A 25,560-nucleotide genomic window follows, 5' to 3' on the forward strand; every position below is an offset into this window, starting at 1 on the left:
TTCTAATTGATTATCAAATGTATCCTGAATTGCGAAAAAGAACATTAGAAACTCCGTTCCTCTTTCTTAGATTGGACTGAAAACTGTCTTCGGGGGCCTCGATCATTCGGCACAGCGACAGGGAGGAGGGCGATGCGATCCCGGATTTCATTCCAGGGTCCGAAATATTTAGGCTAGGAAATCAAAACTTAAGGTTCTGCTATAATTCTACAAAGCCCATTATATTAGCTGTATTTTTGTTTTCATATATTCCTATATTCTATTAAATTCATAGGCTAGAATCTTCCCATTACTTCTCATTTACCTATTAACAAATTTTGCTTAGAGTTATTTATTAATTCTTTTTTTAATTGGTATGTGAAATTACCCAGTTCTTGGTCAATCTCCCCAGAGTGGGTATGTGCCAGTAACGTTTAGCCTCTACATTTATATGTTGGTGGTGTCATTGTTGAAGAAATCGTCAACATCATCGTGAAGCAACCCAGCGACGCGTTCTAGCCAGCTCTCCCGGTTACGTGACCAGTTCTTTCAAATTTGTCTCCAGGTAAGTGTTGGCGACACGCTGCCTGCGTCACCCAACAGGGGTTTTGCTGCGCATATGCGACACAGCATAGGAACCCTGCATAGGCTGCAAGACGCCGGGACTCGTTACGGCTCAGCTTCGTCGACAGCCGCAGCTGTAAGGCTATAAAAAAAGAAGAAAAGAGGAACGACTTTCCCAACGTTGAAAGATTTAGATTGATTGTCTGAGTACTGCGGTGGTAGCTTAATGGCTAAGGCATTGCTCTGCTCAGCGCTACGACGTGGGTTCGATCCCGAGCCTTGGTGGCCATATTTCAATGCATGCCAAGGACTCAACTTCAAAGGTAACGATAACTTCTCTGCGCCAAAACTGCCCATATGCGAGGAAATGCGCCGAAGCCCTTGACATCACACTGATTTGAGTCGAATGACCTTATGACCTTGAGTGCTGCTGATTTGAAGAAAGTGAACAGTGGACTTCCTTTTCTCGATTAGTAGTCACCTGGCTACAGTCAAATGAATGGAGAACATTGGAAGGACACATTACTAGCTTAATTATACTTAGCGTTGCTTTAAGCGTCTCTGTGAAGGCCGGCTGCAATGAAATTTCGGACCGTGTAAGACGCTTAGCCTTCGCGTTAAATCTTACGTTCGAAACACAATTGCGTGCGCCACAAAAAGCTTGAGAGAACAGGTGTTTTCGGCACGGGAACTGGAAAAGGCGACGTCAAAGTATCGGGAGCCATGTGCTGCTTCCACGCGTCGTCTGTTAAGCTGCTGTGTGTTAAGCTGCAGGAAAATTTATTAGACGCGTAGAGTATAACTACAGTAAACATTAATGCCACTATTTAAGTGAAGCGTCTCGTAATTAAAGATCTACGGGCGATTAGATGTTACCCTCCACTCTATAGTCATGAGTTTTCTCCTCGACACGTTCGCCGAGCGATCGGGCCTAAGCTCTACCTTCACTCACCCTGCGTCATGATTTATCGTCATGTCGTCTACTTCCGGCATCTTGGAGCCAGCATGCGAAGCCTCTCCTACCTCTCCACTATACCGCTTGGCCGTCGATCACTAGCGAGAGCTGCCCAAGCAGCGCGCTTTGCAAGCGTTATGTTGCAGTGTCGAGCCTGTGCGGTATTGCGGTAACCGCCGGCGAGCTGGGCGTTTTGGCGGATGGGCGGGAGTGTAAACTAATGTACCCTCATACCACAACTGTCATGAAGGAGCTTCTGTGTAAACGTGAGCAGCCTGCACAGTGTAGCCACCTGGTGGCGCAAGACTTAGCAAGCCGAACACAGACCTACTATTGTTGCAACCAAGTGTAAAACATTCTTGCCATTTAATAAGATAACGTGCTCAGGAATTAGCTCTTGCCAAAGTTTTACACTAGCAGCAAAGTAGAATACACTTGCTTACATCTATAAGGTCTGCGTTTGTCTGCTTCAACACTGCGACACTGCGCCATGAGGTGGCTGCACCATGCAGGACGTTCACGTTTGCGTCTCCACCCATCCGGCAAAGCGCCCAGTCCGCCTGCATTTAGCGGTTTACCGGATAGGTAACGTTCTCAGCTGCGGCAGTAATACTCTTTCGTAAATAGACGGCCGCAAACGTGTAGATCCTGGTGCCGATCGGATACCAGCAGCCCGATGCGCTGCAGCCACTGCGCTCGCCTGCTGCCTTGTAGACGGATACGGTCTCGCCGCATGAAATCTCGACTATCGCTAAATTTGCGGCCCACTACACGTAACATGGGCGAATGATGGTCCTCGCGAAAAAAAACTTTGAGATCAACACTGACCGCGCCGCTCACGTCAACAGGGAGTACGTTGTAACAGAATCAGATTGTTGATCAGATCAGAATTGTTGTCTGCCAAAGGTGCTTGAGTGCAATGATAAATTGCTCTCAAGGCGTTCTCTTGCATGTGTATTCTCTTTTCGCTACTTTCGTATATATAGGAAGAAATTAGCCAACATTCCTACTATTACGAACAACACTTGTTCACCACAATGTTGTAAAAATTATCGATAACGTAATCTGGGTAGTCAGTTCAATAGCTCGCGAAATATACGTCACGTGCGTGAGCTACGTCAATTGTAACGGGGCGGCTGAAGACTCACTGGAGCGGCGCCACTGCGATCGGTAGCGATGCATATTTTAAACTTCTATAATAGATATGCACTTACCCGGAGTGCTTAAATGTGTCCATTAATTATCTGAAGGACTTACCCTATCCACTCAATACTTTTGTACAGTATCGCCAAATCGGTTCAGAGTCCCCTAAGAGGCTTGTAAATAAACAAATTAAACTGCCAGCTTTTCTTCATCTTCGTTACAATTGCTTCAATAGTAAATACTAGTTATTCATTCATAATCAATTTGTCCAAAGCGAAATTTATTGCAATTGCTCTTGAACTTCTGCGATTGCCGTCGTTCTTCATCAAACTTACCGTAGAACTAGCGGGTGATACTTTGCTGTGCCTCATATTGCGGTTGACTTGCACTAGCAAGTCAACCGCAATAGCGTCGCTATATAACATCTTGATGTTGGAGAATAGGTGCTTCCACATCCAGGTTCATCAACTCGTGAGCATGTCGTACGCACCGGCTGACACCGAGGCCGACAGCCAAGACGTCCACATGACTACTAACTCGCCTGCCAGCGAGACGACGTACGAGCTGACAGCATCGAGCCTCATCAAAGGTATCCGAAATGGCAATCGCCGTCGCGCATTAAAGGAGAGCATAGCTGTAAAAAAAAATATTATACAGATCCAATGCAAATTTTGCACTCTCTGTGATGCGAAGCTTTCGTAAAACAGATAATTATATTCCATATGACCGTTGATATTCCGCGACGCGTTTTGCAGTATAGCGATTACGGGCCTGACCGGCAAATCGAGAGGACGCGAAAACCACCGATGTGGCTTCGACGATCGGAGAGATGAAAGATAAATGGCGTTATTTTGTTTTGTTTGCTTTTTGCTTTTTTCCTACGCAATCACACTTCGCAGTCAATCTAAAACTGCAAATGTGCAGTTGCACGTAACCAAAGTATCCGCAGATTGCACTGCCTCCGTGATAGACGCACTTCTTATCACTTCATCTCTGGGATACGAGATGTTTACTGTATGTCACTATGCCTCCAAGGTCGGAATACCTTACTCGGCAAGAAGAAGCCGCTCAAAACTCGAGGAAAAGCATGCATAAAGAGATTCGCTTTAATGAAAGGATTGTGCTCTCAAAGGCTTATATTTGTTGTACTGATGAATGCCGATACTTAGCTACCGTCTGTTGATTCAGTGCGTAATTCCGTACAGAGTAGAGACGACAACAGGCACACCTGCCTGCGTATAGTTCCAAGTGCGGCTACATAGAAACCGATTCGTTACATGAGCGTTGTTCTGTGAGTCAGGCACAGGGAAAGATAGCGGCAACGGTCATCAAATTCCGGGACGGCTCAAGTACAAAGCTTCGCGTCAGCGAAGTAGAAAAAGAAACAAGAATAACAGGAATGGAGTGTGGCAGTGCGCTTTGGAAAGAAGAGGCATTATCGCGGCTATAAATGGGCAAACGAACGCACTGATAATGCGCGCAGACTGCGCCATTTACCACTCTGGAAATTAATCTTTCTCGCGTATCTTTCAACGCGATAGTGTTAAGGGCCTCGTATCCCAGAAAATCCCGCGTCGGTGCCGGCGTCGCTTCGGCAAAAAGAATTTCTATCCAAATTCCGAACCACGCATGCCCAACCACTCTTCCACCGCCAAAGATTTACAAGTTCACAATTATACGGCGTGCCTCATTATCACATCGTGGTTTTGGCACGTCAAACACCAGATTTATCTCTTTTTTTGTGTGTGGAGCGCTGAAGTCTTAGGACAATGAATCCTAAAAAAAACCCAAGAAAGACCTATGACAGGTTTTTATTTATTTCCCTTCTCTCTTCTTTTTTTTCAGATGACAAAGATGACGGGTCAGTATACATAGCCTGTCGGCTTGATCTTGACCTTGATCGAAACGTTCGAAGATTACTCACATATTCGAATGACGAAGTCTTGACCAACTTCGCGGCAGCAACAGTATTTTGTAGGCGTCGCCCTCAAAAGCGAGATTCACACGAAGGGAGTGATCGCCGATTCCTTCAGCGGACAAGTATGATCCCGCTGAGTTTCGCCGAATAAAATTAAGCCACGCACAAAGAAAAGAAAAAAAACGTGCACACAAGGAGCTAATGACGCGACTTGTTGCTGTTGATCCACGTCATGCCAGTCTGCAGTACTCGCCAGCGATACTGGAGAGCTTTAGGTACAGTGCATGTACAGTGCAGACCTTGACGTAGGGGTCTGCGCATGCGCAGTACCATGGCCCGTAGTTCTTGCTTAGGCAAGCCGCTTGCGTTCCCTAATCTGAAACTCACTATTGTTCCGTCGTGTGAATCCAGATTTTAAACGAATGTCGACACATTTAAAAAAAATATGTTGACAGTCTACCAAGTGCTTTCCGCTTGCAAGAGAATGATCTACTTGAGAATTGCGAAGAGGGGGAACATTTAGAAAGACTTTCCAGTCTCATTCTACAGTTGGCCTCGAAATGCTGGATCTCGCGCAGACAAAAATATCGGGATGTCGTGACAGACCCCAATTCGGTGTCGCCTTGTAGCGATGAGACTGATATGTGATGACGTTTGTCATCGAACAGACACGCGTGGTCGTTTCGCTTTTTCTGGATGCAATTGCGTGTGTCACTCCCAGCGACAAATCAATAAATCACTGGAAAAATCAATCAATCAATTGGTGATTCAATCAGTCAGTGAATGACATCAAAACTGTTATGTACAGAAGTTTATTTGAACCAATAGTCTTTTTCTCTGCCTCCAATTCTCTACCTCCAACCAATTCTCTGCCTCGGGGCCCACCGTCAATTGCAATTCACTCCTTGAAGAGACAGGACATGCATCGAGTGCGCTCCTGAACAAATTTTTGCAATGTGGCCCAAATCATGGATATGCGGCCTCAAAGATGCGCGACGTAATGCCGATTCATTTCTCTCGCATTCACTGTTAAATCGCCACTGACTTTTCTGACGCAGACAAAGCAGCACGGCACCGACAACGGTGATGGTGATGGCAGCCATCGTCGTCTTCCTGCTTGCCAGCGCAACAATCATGCTGCTGGCGCTGGGATTTGGTAAGCACGTAGCTTTAGTGTCTGAGTTTACATGCTCGCGCATTTATTCAAAGAACACGTCACTATCGAGGTGGGCGAATATCAACATCTAATGCGGTAGCATTCGGAGAGCACTTGGCGCACATTTCGGGAATTATTTATGTTTATTTGTACCGAACCATTTGCTCGCCTACCCGGGTACACTGGCTAGTGTTGCGATAAGAGTTTTCGAGCGGTCATGAAGTTTCCGTGGCTGGTGATGTACCTGGTGCCCGGTGATTGAGTGGTCCGGGCCATCGTCCAAGAGATCGGAAAAAAGGTTTATTTACAAATTTATACGAGGATGGCTTACATCTCCGAGCACAAGTACGAGCATGAGCACAGCCTTACAAGACTCGCGATCGCTTTTTAAGCTCTTTCTCCCATTTCTCTCGTCGGGGAAATTCGCTGTCCTTCTTCTTGGCCAGTCACAATCGTCGAACCGTTAAATAAACCCCGCCCATTACGTCGCACCGTTCCGCTGGACTCCGCCTCCAATGTTGCGCGATAGCCTCCGCATACGGGACAATGACGCGGCAAACTGGCAACTTGATGTCATCAAAGTCGTTGCCACGAACTCCTCGAAGTTGGCCCCTGTTATCAATTAGTGACTCCTTCATGACGGTCCGCTTGTCAAGGTCAGGATCAGGTAGAGTGGCCTTCGCGGCAGTTATTGCTTCCACGGAGGCCTGCGGCTGCTGCTGCCGCCTCGAAGTGAGCTCTTTTGTTGGCGCGTCGCAGTCGATGTCGGGTCCAGTCTAACTCCAGGCGGGAGTTCGTGTCGCTCGTCAACTCTGGGCGGTGGGACAGCCGAAAATACGGTACACAACGGCTTAGCCTCAGGTGACGCCGATTTAGTCGCCATCTCCCTGGTTCCCAGAAAACCACGATGGAGCGCGAATGTTTTTACCTGCGTTTTTTTCCTGCAATCGTTTTTTCTGCGCACTGCTCGAGACTGGAATGACCTGCCAGCCGGAACCGCTATTATCATCGATTCGCAGTGTTTTAAGCGAACCATTGAAGCACGCCCATGATGTTTAGCGATAACCCCATGTGCCATGTGTACGCCCACCCCTCATGTAATGACCCTCGGGGCCCTTGAGGAACCAATAAATGAGAAAATGTGCTTTTCTAGCTGCACGCGTGCCGGTCAAACATTATTTGCCGAGTAGGGATGGCGTGCACAACAGTGCTAAACGCAAATCGTAGCAGTAGACTACAGTCGAATCTGTAGCACGTCGGGCTGCTGTGCTGAGGGAACAGGGCTCGAAACCACCCGTTGCACCAACTTGGGTCGCTGAGTATGTGTCATTGTGCACATACGTGCCACTCTTCAACCAACTTCATTCACGCTGACTAGGGTCACTTGGATGCAGGACTGTGTAGGTACCGTCGTTCACTAAAACTCTCTGACACCGACTTCGAGCTCTGCGTATGCGCCACTTGGCCTGTGCTGGTCTTCAACGAAACTCTTTGATGCCTACTTGGGTCACTGGCCATGTGCTAGTAGGCGTGTTGCGCTCTTCAGTGATCGTGCTTGACGGCAGCTTGGTTGACCACGTACGTGGCAGGCGACTGGGAATGTAAACATATACGCCTGCTTTCGACTATTCCATATTCATGTAGATAGATATTGGACACTTAGTATTCACATTCAGTTCGCATTCGAAAAAAAAATCGTCAGAACCCATCTCACGATGATTGCCAACGGTAATTTGTCTATTACTGAATGAACATTATGCGTCCCATATAATATTAACCAAGCTGCGGGGTGAAACAAAATATTAAAAATACGGTGCAACATATGAAACCTGCAGTATTCGTTTGTCAAAAGTGTGACGACCGAACAACGTAGGCCCTTAATATTGCCGCGACAACTTGGTCACATTCAAGTTGCGCGCCCTTCGTATTGGACACTGTGCACACCGTACCGTGGTGTTGTTCAGCAAGAACAGGCAGCGATTTTCGTGGCACGTGTAGCCGGTTGGACCCGGCTCGCATGCGCCACGCGCACGAGGTGTCACGCGAGAAGAAAGATGAAGACGGTTCGAGACCAGGCTGAGAACGCGGCTGCCGCGGGTATGTTGACGACCGTTGTCGCATTTAGTTGTGGGCACAAGTTCGGCCTTGATAATTATCGTTGTTTTATTAACGTCTTTACAATATGGCACTTTGCTATCGCTGTGGATACTTTGTATTTCGACTGAACCTTCGACTTTTGCCATATTTAGCATTTTGTGCGCTTTATATGGTTAAACGTAAAGTACTAGTCGCCACCTTTATACGGTTTTATTGCGGAGCATTCTTGTCCCAGTAAACCTAGTTTATGTCGTCTATCCGACTTATCGTGGGCACATCCTGAAGATCGGTCTTGAAAACGAATCGACTAAAACAATGTTTTTTTTCAATAGCCATGATAATTGACTTGAACCCTAATTAAGTGAAAATGTTTTTCCCCGAAAGAAAGGGCATAGGACTGTTTAATTATAACTATGAGATTTTGTGTCTCTCCAGGAGCTCTTCTGCATCAAAGGCCCGGCACCTATTGCTCTTGATCTGAAGTTGCACTATTACTAGGGCATGAGCCCACTCGAGTGTGTGTATATATATATATATATATATATATATATATATATATATATATATATATATATATATATATATATATATATATATATATATATATATATATGAGAGAGAGAGAGAGAGACGCGTACGATACACGAGTCGCAAGAGCTGTAACCGTTGGCTAGGGTACAGTTACCTTATTTACAGCAACCATTCTCTTCCGGAAGCAGCATTCTTCGCATACGTAATGTCAGCTGAGCTTGAGTCGGCCTTTTTATAAAATTTGCTTCCAAATGGTTATTTCATTAAAAAGATATTTTTTATGCGAAGCATATTACGAGAGCTCAACCCAGCTCCTCAGGCGCGGCGGTGTCGCCATGAAACCACGTGACACCGTGACGTCACGACAGAGGAGAAGTGGCTTTGGCTCAACTCTTGCAAGACGGGCTGGGTGGGAATCGAATCAGGGTCTCCGGAGTGTGGGACGGAGACGCTACCACTGAGCCATGAGTACGATGCTTCAAAGCGGTACAAAAGCGCCTCTAGTGAATGCGGTGTTGCCTTAGAAACGAGCTGTTTCTAAGGCGTGCGTCTCTTGCTCAGGCGCACGTTTCGTTGCCGCGCCGAACGCTGCTTTGCTCGACGCTCACCGCGTCCAATGCGGGGCGCGTAGTCCCTGCCCTGTAGCCCGTTGTCTTACACCCCTTGGCGGGTCGACGGGAACGCTGTCGCGTTCCACTCTTGAAGGCGAAGCAGTAATGCATGAGTTGTTTCTTCGTCTAGCCGAACCAAATATAGCCAAGCAGCAGCAGTTCACCAGGCTAAACAGTGGTTCAACAACTAAAATAAAGGCTAGTATGCTTCGCATCCTGGGCTTAACCTTACCTAAGCCACAGCCATTTTTTTATTCTCAACAAAAGACGGTATTTAGGCGCGTGTCTGTCGAATGTGTTTTAGCGCATGGCTATTGAGCACCGTTGAATTCTTGAATTATTACCATGGTTCACATGTGACAAAAAAGAAAAAAAAAACAGTGATTGACTTTCAGGCTTCGGCTCCAAGGACCAGAAAACCGAGACGCATCAGCATTACGAAGTTGCCGAAGACAATCTGGGAGACGTTACCGACATTAGCATGATCGTGCCGGAATACACGATTGACACGGCACCGACGACCGGTTCGAGAGTAGAAGGAAGCACCAGCCATTCTACCGCAGCACCCGTCATTCCTGCAGAGGAGACCATCGTGGACACGACATTCACTCCCCCGACATTGTCAACTGTACCGGCCAAGAGTAAGTTTATTAAGAGCGAAAGCAAGCATCTAAAGGTGTACGCCGTCAGTTAAAATTGCCTTCTGTTTCTTTTAGTAATTGAAATAAGATATACATTGGTGAATTTCTTCGTACTCCCGGGTGTCATTCTGCGAGAATGAAGGAAAAGGTACAAGGACGGAGCTTCTGCCCATGTGTGACGGCGCGAACTATTTCGGCGCTGTTTGACAACGCTTTTTGGGTTCTTGGAACGTACACTAAATCGGCAGTAACTGCTATGCGCGGAGGGTTCGGATTCAGCCAACCTCTAAACCGTAAAAACACGAAAGATAACCTTGACGCTCACCTGTCGTAACTTCTTGTTATGGATAAGATGTTCGCGTTTTCTCTTCCCCAGACTCAACTAACGCGAATGAAAACGTGAGACTTTTTTTTTTTCAGCAGTGGTGTCACTTTTTGTTCGTAGCTTCTCCTTCAATGCCACAGAAAGTAAACCGCGAGTATAACCTCCGATAAGCTTGCGAAGGTGAAGCGAACTTTACTGAAAATTTAAGGACGCAGGTACACTTTACAAAAAAAAAAAGCAAAAGGTGAAGTGCCTGACAGGGCCCCGCCCCCTGCAAACACTTTCAGCACGTGGCAGTCGGGAACGGCGCCATTTTACAATAGAAGCACCTTATAATCTGATGAGATCATGTTAAATGTATCCTAAAGACAAACAATATATAGCAGCTTCCAATAGAACTTACACTCAACAAATTTAATATTTTACGTTACGCAGCAAGCACTGTCTAGCACTGTGTCCGTACTCTGAAAAAATTACGCTCATAAGTGTTGTTTAGAATGTGTTTGTTATTGTTAAGAAACAGTGTTAGCTGAAATTGAGTTGTTTGCGTACGGTGATGCCTTTCACAAACGGTGTTGTGCGAGCGACGTAATTGAAAGTTTAGTTAATATGTAGTTCGTAACTAGATATGAGATGTATAATTTTATTATTAACTGCCTGATAGGACTCTATTGCACCGCTTTAGTCTAATGACTCCTTTATAGTTATTGTACCTTAGGAAATTGAAACGCGCAGCCTTACTTCTACACTCTAAAAACAGTTTGCACCCTTTGGGGTGTATATTTGTCCCACAACAATAATCGTCATCTGCCTTGCTTGCGTTTTCTTTCCTGAAAACTCGGCGCTCTCTACTTTCCTGTCGAGAATGCTGCGACACACTGATAACGCGCATGCCGTTCGTGACTGGGAAGTACCGGGCTCGCAGCGTTAAAGAAAGGAAACGCGGCCAAGACAGATGACACCCCAAAGGGTGCAACTGTTTTTAGAGTGTAGTATACGGCATGTGGACGAACACTCTTATTGACTGCTTTTCTATGGGATAGACAGTTTAACGATAATGATGGCAGAAAGTGAAGACATCACATCACCAAAAGCGACCGAGAAAGAGATTCCTTATTCTGGAGCCACCGTTTCGACAGGGTGGTGTTACCTGATGCTATATTTATCTCCGATCAAATGCACTGAATTAAATACTGACGAGTCCTCATACTAATTATTATTTGTGCTACATGTTACGTAATACTTCCCCCCACTTCGGCTGTTCTTACTGAATTATGTTGCATAATCACGTGTTAATTTCAATTGGGACGCTATATTAACAGAATACCAACTGGGTCACCGTGGCTGATATTTAAGAGGAAGCTTCAGCTCGGCCTCAACTATGACGCCGCCTATTCAAATACATGTAAAACGCAGAAATGCTTTTCTGAGATAATCCCTGGGCCGATTTTCACGATATGTGTGCTATTTGAGAGAAAAAGAAACTCCAGTGACTGTCGGAAGCGCAACATTGATTTATGGCCTGAAATTGTTTACAAATATTTTTATATAATTGTGTGATTAAAAAGAACGGAAGCCCGAAGTTCACAAATACTTTCCTTTGCATGAAAGACTGGGATCTGCGTTCTGTAAACCGCATCCATCAGAACGTCCAAAGCGGACAAATTTGATATATTAGATAATAACTTATCTAAATTTGTTACGATGTTTACGAAGGTTTGGCGAAAGGGCTACTCACATATTAGTGGCGGACTTGAGAACCACGTATAATATATTAAATTTGCTTGCTTTAGATTTTATATTAGATGCAATTTACAGAATTGCGATATCTTTTTTGATTGCTGGCTTACAGAGGTGTAAAGTTGTTAGTTTCGTTTTCTGGAAATGTGCTATTTTTGTCAATTTTTATAGAAGAAACAATGGCTTAAATAGAATAAATCCACTTCCAACAGTCACTAGATTGTAAGTTTTTTTTCGTTTATATCCAACGAACCTCATCAAATTTGGTGCAGTGGTTGCTGACAAAAACTATTTCTCCCCATCTCCCCCCGCCGGAGCTGAAGCTTGCTCTCTAGGCTTCATACTGAACTCTGATAGCGTTACACAAATCCGCAGAAATCAAATGGCAGCGGCTGCTGTGCACGATTGGATCCACGCTCAACTCGTCAGACATGATCCCGGAAGATGGATTGTGCGATTACATGTTCTACGACTCTGTCTACAAGAGAGGCCCCGCGCAGTTTGAACCCAACAACGTGGAGGCCGCCTTGAGCATCTTTTTGGGCGAACGTCCGAATATGAACGACACCAAGTTCGGCATCGGCTTCGCGTACAAGTGAGCAGACCTTTTATTCCGTTGGTATTAATTCAGTGGACTGAAGTACGAATTGTGTCTGGAATCCTCCTGATTTTTGTATGATATTAAACGATTTCAGATACGCGTGCTTGGTCTTTCAAACCTGACTGTAATCGCGGTTCTGAACGTCATCGACTTCTCCCACTTCATAAACTGCCCATTTGGCCATCTCCGATTGGCTTGCAAAGCTGCTACGCCCTCGTTGAATGCTTCAAAATGCCAACATGGCGAATCTAATGAATGGCGGTAGAGCAAGGAACTTCGATGAGAGCCAACGTTTCGGCAGGGGCACTTGTTCTCCGAGCCCTGACGAATACAAGTCCTTAAAGAAGTGTTTGCTCTAGCGCCATTCATTGTTACATCCCTTCTCATCACCCGATGCTCCGATATTTATGTAAACTTCTGTGTTGGTGGAAGGTAGCGGAATGTTACCACATTGCGCAGCTGGATTACTTTCAGAATAGCAGACTATTTTCAACACAGGCTTATTTTCATCTTTTACTCGGTCGAGTCACTCGTGAGATTTTCCTGTCTTTTAACAGTGTTTATTCGAGATTGTCAGTGATCAAGTTGTTTTCTTTTTTTGGTCTGTGTTGGACCATATCTACGGCATACTATGGCAATATTTTTCATTCCACATGTACGCTTTTCGTGTTTAGATTTGTGCATGGCCAACGTTGCGTGGTTATGTTACGCGAAACACCTGTACCGCAGCATGAATCAAGATGCAGTAATAAAAGATGGATAAATGTAAAATAAAGGAATTATCCTGCCTTGTATTCTCGCTGAGGACATTGCCTTCTTTCAGTACTTTTGAACAATACGCTGTCCCATCATTCACTGAAGTGCACTCATGCAGTTCTTTAAGTAACAGCGCGCGAGCATCGACCCCACGGCGGGTCAGTGACCTTGCAACTGCGAGGCGCGTCGGGATCGGCGACAGTAGGTGCAGGCATGCAAGGAGATTTCCACTTTTATGCATTTTATTGCTCTTTTCACTTCAGGAGTGCCCCTTGCCGTTACTAGGCAGCTGACATGCCTTGCGGTCGACGCTGACACGCTATCAATAAAACATCGTAATGGTGTGCATTATTGCAAAATGTTTTAACGCCTATGCCATTCTTCGCATTGTCAGACCAGTTTTCTTTCCTTCTACATACTACCTAGCTATCCCACCAAACATTTGGGCTCAACACGCTGTGTGTCTTCCATGCTGTAACTAATGAGATTATAGAACGAGCTTCGTCTATACAGCATCCGCGATGGTGTAGCTTGCACAATCATATTTCATAATTGAACGTATATAAGGTGCATCAGCTGACTCGAGTCAGTGCGCACGGACGCTGCTGGCTAATGAAATACGGGTCACAAAAATTCGTTAACAGTAGACTGCAGGCAAAATGTTCAATGTCGAGATGGAGTTGAAGAAGCCCTTCCATGGATGTTGTGGTACTTACTGAATACTGGTTGACCGGATGCGTTGACGTGAGCAGTCGCACTGGTTACGTCATCTTGTGGCCGAGAGTTTAGCTACAGAGGACTTGGAGAAGATGCAATGTTGCAGTGTCCAACTTGTAGGGAATGCCGCAACAACCCCGTCTTAAGGCGTGCTGCACCATCGTCACGTGGTGCCCACAGCGATGCACCCGTATTAAGTGGCTTGTGCACCTCCGGGTGGCGTGAGATTGGCGACGGTGGCTTGAGATGGCGGCCAGCTGTTATGTTTGTTAGCGACGGCGTTGCACTCATTTGTTTTATTATGCAAGTTTTAATGAATATTCCTTTTTTGTGTGAACACGTGACTGATTTCCGTCCTACGTGAATCAAGAGGAGGTATACCTGCAAGGCCAAATCCGCAGCAGTGGCACCCAACGTGGTGCCCGAACCCACGACTCTGAAACTAAAGGTCTCGTGCTCCACGGACTGAGCTAGCCGCGACGAACTACAGCCTAATTAGTGATGCGTAGTCTTCGAATCGTTTATGTTGCTTGAGCCACTGCTTTGACACAGGTACTTGTCTTCGTCAAGGCAGCAACTGCTTTCCTTAGCACGCGGTTTTACGTTTTACTCTCCCTTACCCTTCATGGGGGAGGATGAAGTTAACATGAGAACATATACTTAGGCACTGGCGTGACGTGTTGCCTTTATTTATTTCCTTTCGACGGGAACACTTATGCCAAAGAAAAACATTTCTAACGCGTCGTGGTTGGAGAAGGCTCCACACGGTGTCGCCACCAACGTTGTCACGTCTGTGGTAACCCAGTATTGCATGAAAAGTATTAGTTTGTACGGACAAACTAAAATTCTATAGTGACACAGATGTGGGCGTCCTGGCTCCAAGCAAGGACATTGCCACGAATGTTAGAAAAGTATTCAACATGCACTAAATGCGGACAAATAGAGCTGTGACTCTTTTGTTCACCAAAGTGTTAGGCAAGGGTGAACATGCGGAGTTTCAAAGGTGTTTTGAACTTTACGACAAATCTTGACGTCATGTAGGTACAGGCGCGAGCTGAAGTTACAACTCTCCGCGAATGGTGGGGCCCCGCCGCTCATGCTGAAGTACTTCTGGGACCGAAATATTTGCGACTTTGGCATCCTGGACACTCCGACAAATGGTCTCGACGAAACTTCCTTGGAAGAAATGTTAGAAAGCCTCAAGGTGCGCATGTCCTTGTGAACAATATCTTTTTTTATTCTCCAACAGACCAGCATAAAACGCATACAATCATGACTGCCAAATATTGTATCACTTATCTATTGTACGACTTATATCTTGATAATATGTATAATATACAAGGCCTACCATTTTCGTAGTGTTGTACCAACAACGCGTTGTTTTTAGTTTATATTATTCAAGTGATTTTACTTCGCCTGAAAAGCTTGCAGTATGCACAATATGTTGTTTACATTCCAGTCAAGCATATCTCTGCGTTCCGGTTGAAAGTTTAACTGGAATTTATGCTTTAAATCCAGTAATCTTCGTATTTTGTGGTGTTTGCTTTTTACATTCAGGTGAACCTTAACGAACCCCCACCCCCCCCCCCCCCCCCCCCTTTACCCGCCGTGGTAGCTCAGTGGCTATGGTGTTTAGCTGCTGAGCACGAGGTCGCGGGATTGAATCCCGGCCACGGCGGCCGCATTTCGATGGGGGCGAAATGCGAAAACACCCGTTTGCTTAGATTTAGGTGCACGTTAAAGAACCCCAGGTGGTCAAAATTTCCGGAGTCCTCCACTACGGCGTGCCTCATAATCAGAAAGTGGTTTTGGCACGTAAAACCCCAAATATTATTATTATTAACGAACCCCAGATAGTCGTAATTGTTTTGGAGGCTCCCATAACGGCGTGCCTGTAAAGAGTCATTGTTTTAGAGAGAATGACGCTGACATTTGATTAATGTTGCCGATCGGGGATGGCTAACATGTCGCGTCTTCATTTTCATCACAGATGCTACACGAGTTCTCGATAAGCCAGAGATCTCAGGGCAAAAGCTGCCTCATTGTTTTCGCCGGGCCAGCTGCTGACACACGCTTGGAAAACATCTACTTCGAAAAATTTTCGTAAGTATCGTGATAACTGGGCCCGGCATGAAAGACGTAAGACGCGAACCTATGCAAATTTGTGATCGCGTTTAACTATGTCCGAGGTAATGATAGTGTGCAGCTTAAACCTTAAGACATTATTCTAGGGGTCTTTAGCGACGTGATTGAGCACGCAGTCGGTGCTACTGATTAACCCTGACTCACTGGGTTCTTTAACATGTTATGAGAAATTAGCCTTCTTAATTAAAAGTGCGAATAGTGTTCCTATGGCGTATAACATGTGCTGATACTTCAAGTGGTTTCCTTTATCAGAAGTGCCTCATCTTTTTGTTCCAGATGAACGTTTGTAAAACTCGCGTGAAACCCGTAGTTAAAGTAGTTGCCGCAAGTTAGCACTTTTTGAGAATGTCAGCGCTGCAACAATCTTGATAATTTCTTATTCGTAAGATCATATTCACTTTTTTCAGAAGCTTTTCTTTTCTCACATATTTGTTTGCAGCAATGTGAGCGTGTGCTGGGAAAAGATAGCGAGATTGAAGCGGCTTTGTACTTCTTTCTGCAGGTGATTACGATATCGCTGGCGTGCCTGCCGTTGTGGCGGCTTCATTCTGATGGTTACACAAAGTTAAAACGCTTCTGTACGGAGATTTTGGGTGGACATGTGAGAGTACCCCAGCTGGATGAACTGATTACCTCGCCCCCTCTTCCCTTTATTTTAACGCGACAGCGTTAAGGGTCCCGTGTCGAAGTAAGTCCTGTGTCGGTGTCGGCGGGGTCAGAGATGTCCATGAGCGAAAATTTCCTTGTATATTTAGGTGTATGTATATGCCACGCCTTGATGTATGACGTGTGGTATATGCGGGTTATATTGCCACACCATTGTATCACTGAAGTCGCTCGTACCCTGTCTTACATTCTCGACAAAGTTATTTCTCATCATTTTGAGAATGACAGCCCTCAAACAAATGTCATGAAACCAAACAGTGACAGCGTATGCCTTTTATGGTAAATCTTCTAATACATAAATATTAAAAGTTCAAAATAATACAAATCTGAAACCGATGTAATTTTCTTGGCGCCGCTGTGCACCAGAAATCTCGCCTTCGGTCATGGCGTTCGCTGCCAATGTTTCCCGGAAAACTCTAGGGTTACATAAGCTGCAGTTTACGGGAAGCGTGAGAAGCCGTCAGGGGTACTTTAATGCTATTGCGTGCCACTCTTTAAGGCGAAGCTTAAGCGTCCTCCAAATGTTTTTCCATGACCTTTCTCATAGTCGCTCTACTGCTTTGTCTGGTACCAGAACGAACGAATACGTGAGTCACGAACTCGGAGGCTGACTTAACAACCAGTGAGTGCTGCTGTGAAATCCACGCGGCTTCCCACGTCTCTTCCAGTCATATTCATAAACGTCCGCGCATGCGCGAGCAGGAAGATCTTCACACCGGACCTCGTCGTCATCCTGAGCCACTACGGCCAGGGTGACAACACGTTGCAGGACTGCCACGTCATGCCGCCAACGGTGCTGACGAGGCCTCCAGCGCTCGGTACCAGCCGTGGCTACAAAGAAGACCTGGTGAGAAATCGTCATTTTGTTAAAAAAATTAAATTATGGGCTTTTACGTGCCAAAACCAATTTCTGATTATGAGGCACGCCGTAGTGGAGGACTCCGGAAATTTCGACCACCTGGGGTTCTTTAACGTGCACCTAAATCTAAGTACACGGGTGTTTTCGCATTTCGCCCCCATTGAAATGCGGCCGCCGTGGCCGGGATTCGATCCCGCGACCTCGTGGTCAGCAGCCTAACACCATAGCCACTGCGCAACCACGGTGGGCACCGAAGCTAAACAGCGATACTTCATTATTATACAAGTACCTATGATGACCACCTTTGGGAAAACAGGACGGTAGAGCACGTATGTGTTTACGGTAGAAGAATGAAAATTGAGTGAGATGAATGCTGTTAGGCGCCAAACTTGCGACGGTGTCTTTTGTAATCGTCGAAGGTTTTTTACATACGCCTTGTACGCGCATGCGATTAGAGACAAATCTATAATCAGCAAGCTTTTACTCGTGATTGCACATTTACCTTTCTTGTACACGTTAAGAAGTTCGCGGACGTTAACAGTCTTGTGTCGTTTTGCGGCCGATTCCAACTATAGTAATTCATTTTCTAATCACTCTTTCTTTTTTCTCTGTCGTGAGAATGACAATAACAAACCGCTGATAGTATTATGATAGAACGGTTATTCTCAACAGTCATCTGCTAGCATCGCGGATATGGGTCAGATGATTTCACGGCTCGCTCAGAAACGCTGTAATAGGCTTCGATGACATAGCGAAAACAAGTTCTTTTGTGTCCTTGGCGAAGGTTGCGTTATCTGGACGCAGAAATAGATACCCTTTTAGCATTGTGCTAGGTGCAGTTGAGAAACTTTCTTCACATTTAGCTTTCCTATCCACATCGCTTGGCCGGGTTAACACTGATTTCATTACGGTTTTGTTGCTTCCATTACGTTTAGCAACAAAAAGAAGCCCCTTGACTTTACTTACTCTTTAGGAAACGTTACCATCACAAGAACTGACAAAGGTAAATATTTAGGCATCACATTTAGCAGTAATTTCAATTGGGAACCGCATGTTTAAAATGCCTTTCGGGGTGCACTACAGCAATTGTCGTTCTTGAAAAGGAGACTGCGTAATACACCTCCTGCAGTAAAACTAATTGCATACAAAGCGCTAATACGACCAAAATTGGAGTATGCATCGGCTATTCGGAGCCCTTGCCAACAATACTTGATTAAAAAATCGGAAGAGTACACAATTTAGCTTTGCGTTTTATTTCTTCTGTTTACACCCATCACTCTAGTGTCAGCAACTTACGTAATAGGGCCAACCTACAAAAACTTGGGCAGCGCAGGATAATATCTAGACTAACATTTATTTACCAACTTTATCACGAGAACCTTAAGCTATCACGGGAACGATATCTTCGGGATCCTTTCAAACGATCAGGGATAACGCACCACAGTAAAACTATTAGACAGCCAGTCAGCCACATCAATGTTCACAAGTTCTCTTTATTTCCTCGCGCAATTTATTTTTGGAATACGTCATCTAAGGAGGCAGTGAATTCCGCTTCGTTGGAATCATTTGCTCAATGTATTAGTAATATCAACTTTTGTGGAAATTCGAGTCCAAGTGGTGTACACTCTGAGTTGATAATATTATCTTGTTCGAGTATTAAATTATGTCATCTGTGTCAAGTGTGTTGCCATCTTTATTTTTCACTTTTGTATGCATTATATCTTTGCAATTATGCCAACTAATTAGTTTAAATTTACTTCTCTTGTTTGTATTCTTAATATCCACACCTGCACGGGCCCGAGAAGGGCCTGCAGTATCTGTATATAAATAAAATAAATAAATAAATTTCTAATATGGACCTTAATGACACGAACATGGCATGTAGCCCGGGGCTTAATTCCATTTCTTGAGCTGGATTACTCCAAGAGGCGAATAATGCATGCACAAAAACCTGACAACTGACAAATTAACAACGCTTCACTAATTGTCTATACAATTAGCGATTTTAGGTTATGAATACCGAATGAGCGATTCGAACCGGTGAGTTCACAAAGTGTTGAGCACACAGAAGATGCCTCTATGTCGTCTCCCAATCTGCAGTGTTATCAGATCAATAATGAGTCAGTAAATTAATCAACCAAGTCTACATAATGAATGGTCTTTTTTTTATTAGGAGATAAAACTCTGCGATTGTCGCATCTATGCTGAGATTAGCAGGGTAGATAATGTTCCATGTCAGAAAAACTTGCCATAAGCATAACAAAGAGTAAAATTGCAAACAAGACAGCGCTTCAGCGGTAGGGGGAGATTTCAAGTTATGTAATGATGTCTAACAAAGAATGTCTAAAGCTTAAGCCAGACTTTCGACAAGACTCGTCTTCGTTAATGCACACAACTTTCTCTAACGAAGACAACATTCTTTGCGCAAACGTCGACTCCCCACTTGGCACATTGTTCGATGATCCAACAATCATCACAATGTAGAATCGTGTCGTCTGCCTCGAGCATTCTGCTAAGCATTCTGCTAAGAATTTATAATCAAGTTATCTGATGTAGCGCGTATCACCGCACGCAGCGAACGGCGGCAGATACCATCAGCAGGCTGACTGCACGAGGTGTGAACGCATCGTGGGCGCTTTCGGTCACCATGAAGGGCCGATGGACGGTCCTCAAAGCCGGGCAACCGCCAAACTTCCTCTCCCTGTGCGAGCACGACCCTGCGGCTGAATCCTTCGGAAGCTACACGGATGTGAGTTCTTCAATGGGCACTTGCATGTTGCTCATCCTATCGAAGACACAGTGTTTGGGCTTAGCGCAGCCAGGCGTCGTAGCGGGGATCACGCCGCCGAGTCCGATCAACAACACTATGGACATTTGTTAGCGCCTGGTGCGAGCATTTAGCTGGTAATATGGTAATGGGGATATTGAGCGTGTCTCATGGGCACCACAACAGTGGCGTAGTAATTAGAATGCGTGGCTTTGAAAACGCGCGCATTCTGATGCAATACCTGCGCGGGTATTGCTTTCCTCCGTGTTTTTTTTTCCTTTATTTCTTCTATGTGGGAAGCAGGGTGACGACGGAAGGAAGAAATGTTATCAGCGGAATTGCTACTGCTTGGTTGGCTGTTGGGCATGTAAACTATTTATCAAATATTTCTGCCAACCCATCCTTTCTTAGCTGAGCCACTTTGGCATATTCAGGTAGCGTTTTTCCCTTGCGCCTCTTGAACTCTTTTGTCAAGCTATGCTGTACTTTGATGAAGGCTTCGCGTGATTTTGTTCTTACTGCAGTCACAATTCTCCTAGAATTTTCTGCTAATGTTCCACTGCACTATATTCCAGTGTGTCTTCGCTTTATTCCAAATGCACTCTGTGCACTCTTGTACTTGTGGAACGAATGACAGCATAGTACAAACATTATGGTACAATGATTACGCAGATAAAAAAAAACTCGGCACTTTATTGTTCGAGATAATAGACCTTCCACGTCCTTTCGAAGCGCCTGTTGTGATATCTACCATGGTATAGTTTTCTTTGTGTGTGTACGTGTGTGGGCGCGGGGGGGAAGGGGGTATGTGCGTGCGTTTGAGCGTCATCATCGTCATCGTCAGCCTGTTTACGCCCACTGCAGGGCAAAGGCATCTCCCATACTTCTCCAATTACCCCGGTCATGTACTAATTGTGGCCATGTTGTCCCTGCAAACTTCTTAATCTCATCCGCCCACCTAACTTTCTCCCGTCCCCTGCTACGCTTCCCTTCCCTTGGAATCCAGTCCGTAACCCTTAATGACTATCGGTTATCTTCCCTCCTCATTACATGCCCTGCCCATGCCCCATTTCTTTTTCTTGATTTCAACTAAGATGTCATTAGCTCGCGTTTGTTCTCTTACCCAATCTGCTCTTTTTCTTATCTCTTAAAGTTACCCCTATCATTCTTCTTTCCATAGCTCATTGCGTCGTCAATTTAAGTAGAACCCTTTGCGTAAGCCTCCAGGTTTCTGCCCCGTACGTGAGTACCGTGAGCACTGTGAGTGCTGTGAGTGCGTGAGTGAGTGTATGTGTGGGTTAATTTAACTCTCTCAAAATTTCTTTGTTTTTCATTTGCGCAATTTTATTTCCTTTCTTGAATAATTGTTTTGTGCTTTTTGTCCACGTTTTGTGTACTCTTTAGAACCTCGAGTTTGTATTCTTTAGCGCCACCGCGTGCACGAAGCCGTATTTTTTTCTATTTCCCTGAGCGCGGCATGTAACTGTTTTTTTTTTTCCACACTCCTCTCATCAGGTGTGCGATGATCCGGACTTCGACTATGATTTCTACTACAACTCAACAGTTCATGGATCACTGGTTCGTGGCCTATCGAATGGCCAGATGTTCTCCTTCGACAACGACACGATGCTTCTAGAAAAGGTAGCACAGCAACGCTCCTTCCCAGTTTGACTGGTCATAGTAGCTTAGAGTCGATTGAAACCGTTGAAATCTAAGCACGTTCTTTTAGAGAAAGTGGTTTGCTGAGCAGTATATGCCTACATCTATGAATGCATAACATGACGCCATGACGCGAGCAAAAATGCGTGACACCCTCTTTTCGGTGGTCGTCCAACCGGCGCTGCATTACAGTATGAGCATGGTAATTCTGAAATATTGAATCTCCCCAGAAACGTAATTATCAGTCAGCAATGTGACTGATATATGACCAAGACACATACAAGAACACCTCAGACTAATGCTTGCTGTTTAGTTTTCAAACTTTAGGTTCCCGAACAGTTATTAATTTTATTGTTTTACCAATTGAAGTTGTACTTTTTCGGCATGTCCGTCCGCACTTAAGCGCTTTCATGCAAATTTCGGCCACACGCCACATTGTGCTCGGCATGTATCTCAGTACAGAACTCTGGCCACTGGCTATGTTCCCGAACAGACAACTTACTGCTGCCTGCTGTCTGGCCTAGCAGACAGCCTGCATTACTGTAGCCATAGTATACAAGTTGCCCCATAAGACAAATTCGGCACTGGTTACATATGTGCAACTGGATATGCGCCACTAGGTGAGTGCCCATTTTTTATTCATTCATTCATTTTATTCACCAGATAGCACCTGGTGAATCTACATATGCTAAAATCTGCATAGACAGTTTGACAAAGGCACAGGTAACCATGACAAAGCAGGCAGCGCAACTAAGCAAGAAGCAAGTGCAAACAGAAGCCGATACAGTAATGCAGATGTGCTGCTAACAGCGGCTGCAACAATAAGAAATCAAACAAAATGAGAACTTCATGAAACACCGAAGCACAGATACGAATATAAGCGACATGCGTCAAATGACTGTCACAGCATTTTCACAAGAAGTGATCGCAATTTATGATTAGACGTGTACTATGTTGGTTTTTACTTATTTAGGATTGAACGTCGATTCTGCTGTAGCATTTGTAGTTTGTAATGTGTACGAGAACACGATATGCACCAGACATACGTGCTGCGCGTACCTATAACAGGCCTAATTCTTGACCGAACCTTCAGATGTTCCACAGTGACATAAGGAGTATGAAACGCGAAGTATATTTAAACAAAGTGTCGTACTCCTCTGGTGCAACTCGTCCACACTCTTCTCTAGACAAGCGTCACGCATCGTCTTCGTCATGGTGGAACTATGTACCTCTCATATAGACTTATTGAAGGATCAAGAAGAGGGAGAAAAGTGGGGAGGAAGCTCGCCGTCTTCCGTCGCGCGCAAGACTCTGGGGCAGGGTAGGGAGGGAGACCTTTGTTTCTTCCGTGGTGCATGCTTGTTATCCTGCACGTATGAAGTGATTAGCCCAGAAAAACTCCCATTATTTAATGAAAATCATCCTCATCGCCATCATCATCAATATCATCAACGTATTTCGGTTCACAGTACGATGATCGCCTCTCAGAATCTCAAATCGCCCCAGTCTTGTGTTAGCTGAAACCATTTTATGCCTGCAAAGTTCACGACACCAACTTGTTGCCAGTCATTCCCGACTGGGCGTTCTTCGCTTGGCACCTATTCTATAATTTTAACATACCATCTTTTATCTGCACTGTGCATCGCATGTCATGCCCAGCTCAATTTCCACGATTACAAAGAAGGCGCCAAATAAAACAACAGACGAAGGAAGGAGACACGAGACATGACAGACACACAGAGCCACAGACAGAGAGACGTGTCTCGTGTCTCCTTCCTCCGTCCGTTGTTTTATCTGGCACCTTCTTTGCAATCGTGCATAACCAGCTCGCCCACCAGCACTTGCTCAATTTCCACCTCTTAAATGTCAACTGGAATATCGGTTACCCCCATTTGCTCCCTGATCCACTGCGCCGACTTCCTGTCTCTTAACGTTAGGCCCATCATTTTTCGTTGTATAGGTCGTCACACGGTGTTTTACTTTTTCTCGTGATTTTTAAACTCCAAGTTTCTATCCCATATGTTAGCACCGGTAGAATGCAATGACAGAACATATTTATTTTCGAGTTTAGCGGGAAGCTGCCGGTCATTGTTTGTAATGCCTGCCGAATGCATTCCAACCATTGTTTTCTACTGGGCATTTTGTCTTCATGATAAGGGTTCCCTGTAACTAATTGCCCCAAGTAAAAGCAGTCATGAATATATTCTAGGGCCTAACTGCAATCAAGAATCCTCGGTCACTCACAAGGCTATTGAATATTGCGTTTTCATGGACTACTCTTAAAGCCTTTTGGATAAGATCCTCAATCATTTGTCGCGAGTCATCTCAATCACTGCTGAACATGACATGCCACCTGAAAATCGCGGGCTGCTGCGATGGCATGGTGTCCTGCATAGCATACTACTACAGAGTGTAATTTATTTCTTGCGGTGTTTTTGCTTGAACGTTCGGTGTCTCATGCACCGTTCCGCGCGCCAACTTTTGACTATGTATGTATGTATGTATGTATGTATGTATGTATGTATGTATGTATGTATGTATGTATGTATGTATGTATGTATGTATGTATGTATGTATGTATGTATGTATGTATGTATGTATGTATGTATGTATGTATGTATGTATGTATGTATGTATGTATGTATGTATGTATGTATGTATGTATGTGTTTGTGTGTATGTGTGTGTGTATGTGTATGTGTGTATAATCCCCATTTGAAACCTTATTATGCAAATAAAGAACTCTTGAACAGTCCGGGACGACAATATAAAATATAGGGTGTATAACTACATGTGCCAAAGCAGATGTGCTCGCACTTCATGTGCATATTATACAAACATCTAAATACATTAAAAAAGTAAATTGAATATTCATTGTCATTGAACATTTGCTGCAGCTATGCAGGGTGAAGGCGCAATACTTGTCAGTTACCTTTGGCATCGCTGCGTTCGACGTCGACTACGATGACTTCCTGGACATTTGTTCGAACTATTTCGAGGAGTTCTCGAGGATCTGGACCTTGAAAGATTTGGTGGACTTCTTCGAGCAGAAATTCAACGACCCGTCGGCGATGGACGCCTGCCTGTCACTGGACTAGTACACATATATGGTTGGACCAGCATTGGTCCTGCATCACCTCTTCGACGAGATATCGAAATGTCAATAAATAATTGCTGCTCCCTTATCCGGAAAGCAGCTGCTAGCGTAAGTATTTTAATCTCTCAACGAACATCCAAGTCTCAACCGTTTCTTGACAAACAATTCCTTCAGTAATCATTACACATTACGGTAAATATCCGACTACAGGAAAAACAAACTCCATGACTAGTTTTGAAAACTCGTGTCTCCTTCCGTCGTAACCGTCATCCGGACGGCTTTGAGCTCCTACTTGCCATACCTAAACACCTCCGCTCAACCGTTCTAGCAGAGCTTCACGACGCACCAACGGCAGGTAACCTCGGCATATCTCGAACCTGTGACTATCCGTCGCCGTTTTGACTCGCCGGGCCTTGCTCGTTCCGTACGACGTTACGCCGCCGCTTGTGAACTTTGCCAACGACGCAAGAAGCCTTCCCATCTCCCCGCTGGTTACTTGCAGCCGCTCGACATCCCTGCTGAGCCGTTCCATCGTGTACGCTTAGACCTTGTCGGCCCATTTCCGGAATCTACATAAGGAAACAAGTGGGCTGCAGTTGCGGATGCTCCCATTCAGTCGTTGTCGCTTGACCAG

General features: G+C 45.0%; 1 protein-coding gene across 3 annotated transcripts; it reads left to right on the top strand.

The window, feature by feature from the left end:
• The first annotated feature begins 406 nt into the window (after window positions 1-406).
• On the top strand, window positions 407-25,047 carry LOC139049085 (uncharacterized). 3 transcript variants are annotated; one of them, XM_070524296.1, is made up of 12 exons: window positions 407-544; window positions 3,101-3,230; window positions 4,487-4,502; window positions 5,618-5,715; window positions 9,350-9,595; window positions 12,036-12,255; window positions 14,776-14,938; window positions 15,725-15,837; window positions 17,248-17,392; window positions 19,980-20,153; window positions 21,687-21,812; window positions 24,727-25,047. In XM_070524296.1, the coding sequence occupies exons 2-12, from the start codon at window positions 3,119-3,121 to the stop codon at window positions 24,925-24,927; spliced, it is 1,614 nt and encodes a 537-aa protein (XP_070380397.1). In that variant the 5' UTR covers window positions 407-544; window positions 3,101-3,118; the 3' UTR covers window positions 24,928-25,047. The 3 variants fall into 3 exon arrangements, with proteins under 3 accessions (XP_070380397.1, XP_070380398.1, XP_070380399.1); XM_070524297.1 differs by lacking the exons at window positions 407-544; window positions 4,487-4,502 and having other exon boundaries at window positions 3,124-3,230; window positions 24,727-25,046; XM_070524298.1 differs by lacking the exons at window positions 407-544; window positions 3,101-3,230; window positions 4,487-4,502; window positions 5,618-5,715 and adding an exon at window positions 7,730-7,812 and having other exon boundaries at window positions 24,727-25,046.
• Window positions 25,048-25,560: the final 513 nt, after the last annotated feature.

This window comes from Dermacentor albipictus, chromosome 8, assembly GCF_038994185.2.
Source record: "Dermacentor albipictus isolate Rhodes 1998 colony chromosome 8, USDA_Dalb.pri_finalv2, whole genome shotgun sequence".
Classification (NCBI taxonomy): domain Eukaryota; kingdom Metazoa; phylum Arthropoda; class Arachnida; order Ixodida; family Ixodidae; genus Dermacentor; species Dermacentor albipictus.

Bases quoted from the DNA above. Each gene is read 5' to 3' on its own strand.
- LOC139049085 (XM_070524296.1), top strand. From the start codon at position 3,119: ATGTCGTACGCACCGGCTGACACCGAGGCCGACAGCCAAGACGTCCAC. The intron at 9,596-12,035 runs GTAAGTTTATTA...ACAAATCCGCAG, and splicing joins GTCAACTGTACCGGCCAAGA to AAATCAAATGGCAGCGGCTG. The intron at 12,256-14,775 runs GTGAGCAGACCT...GACGTCATGTAG, and splicing joins GGCATCGGCTTCGCGTACAA to GTACAGGCGCGAGCTGAAGT.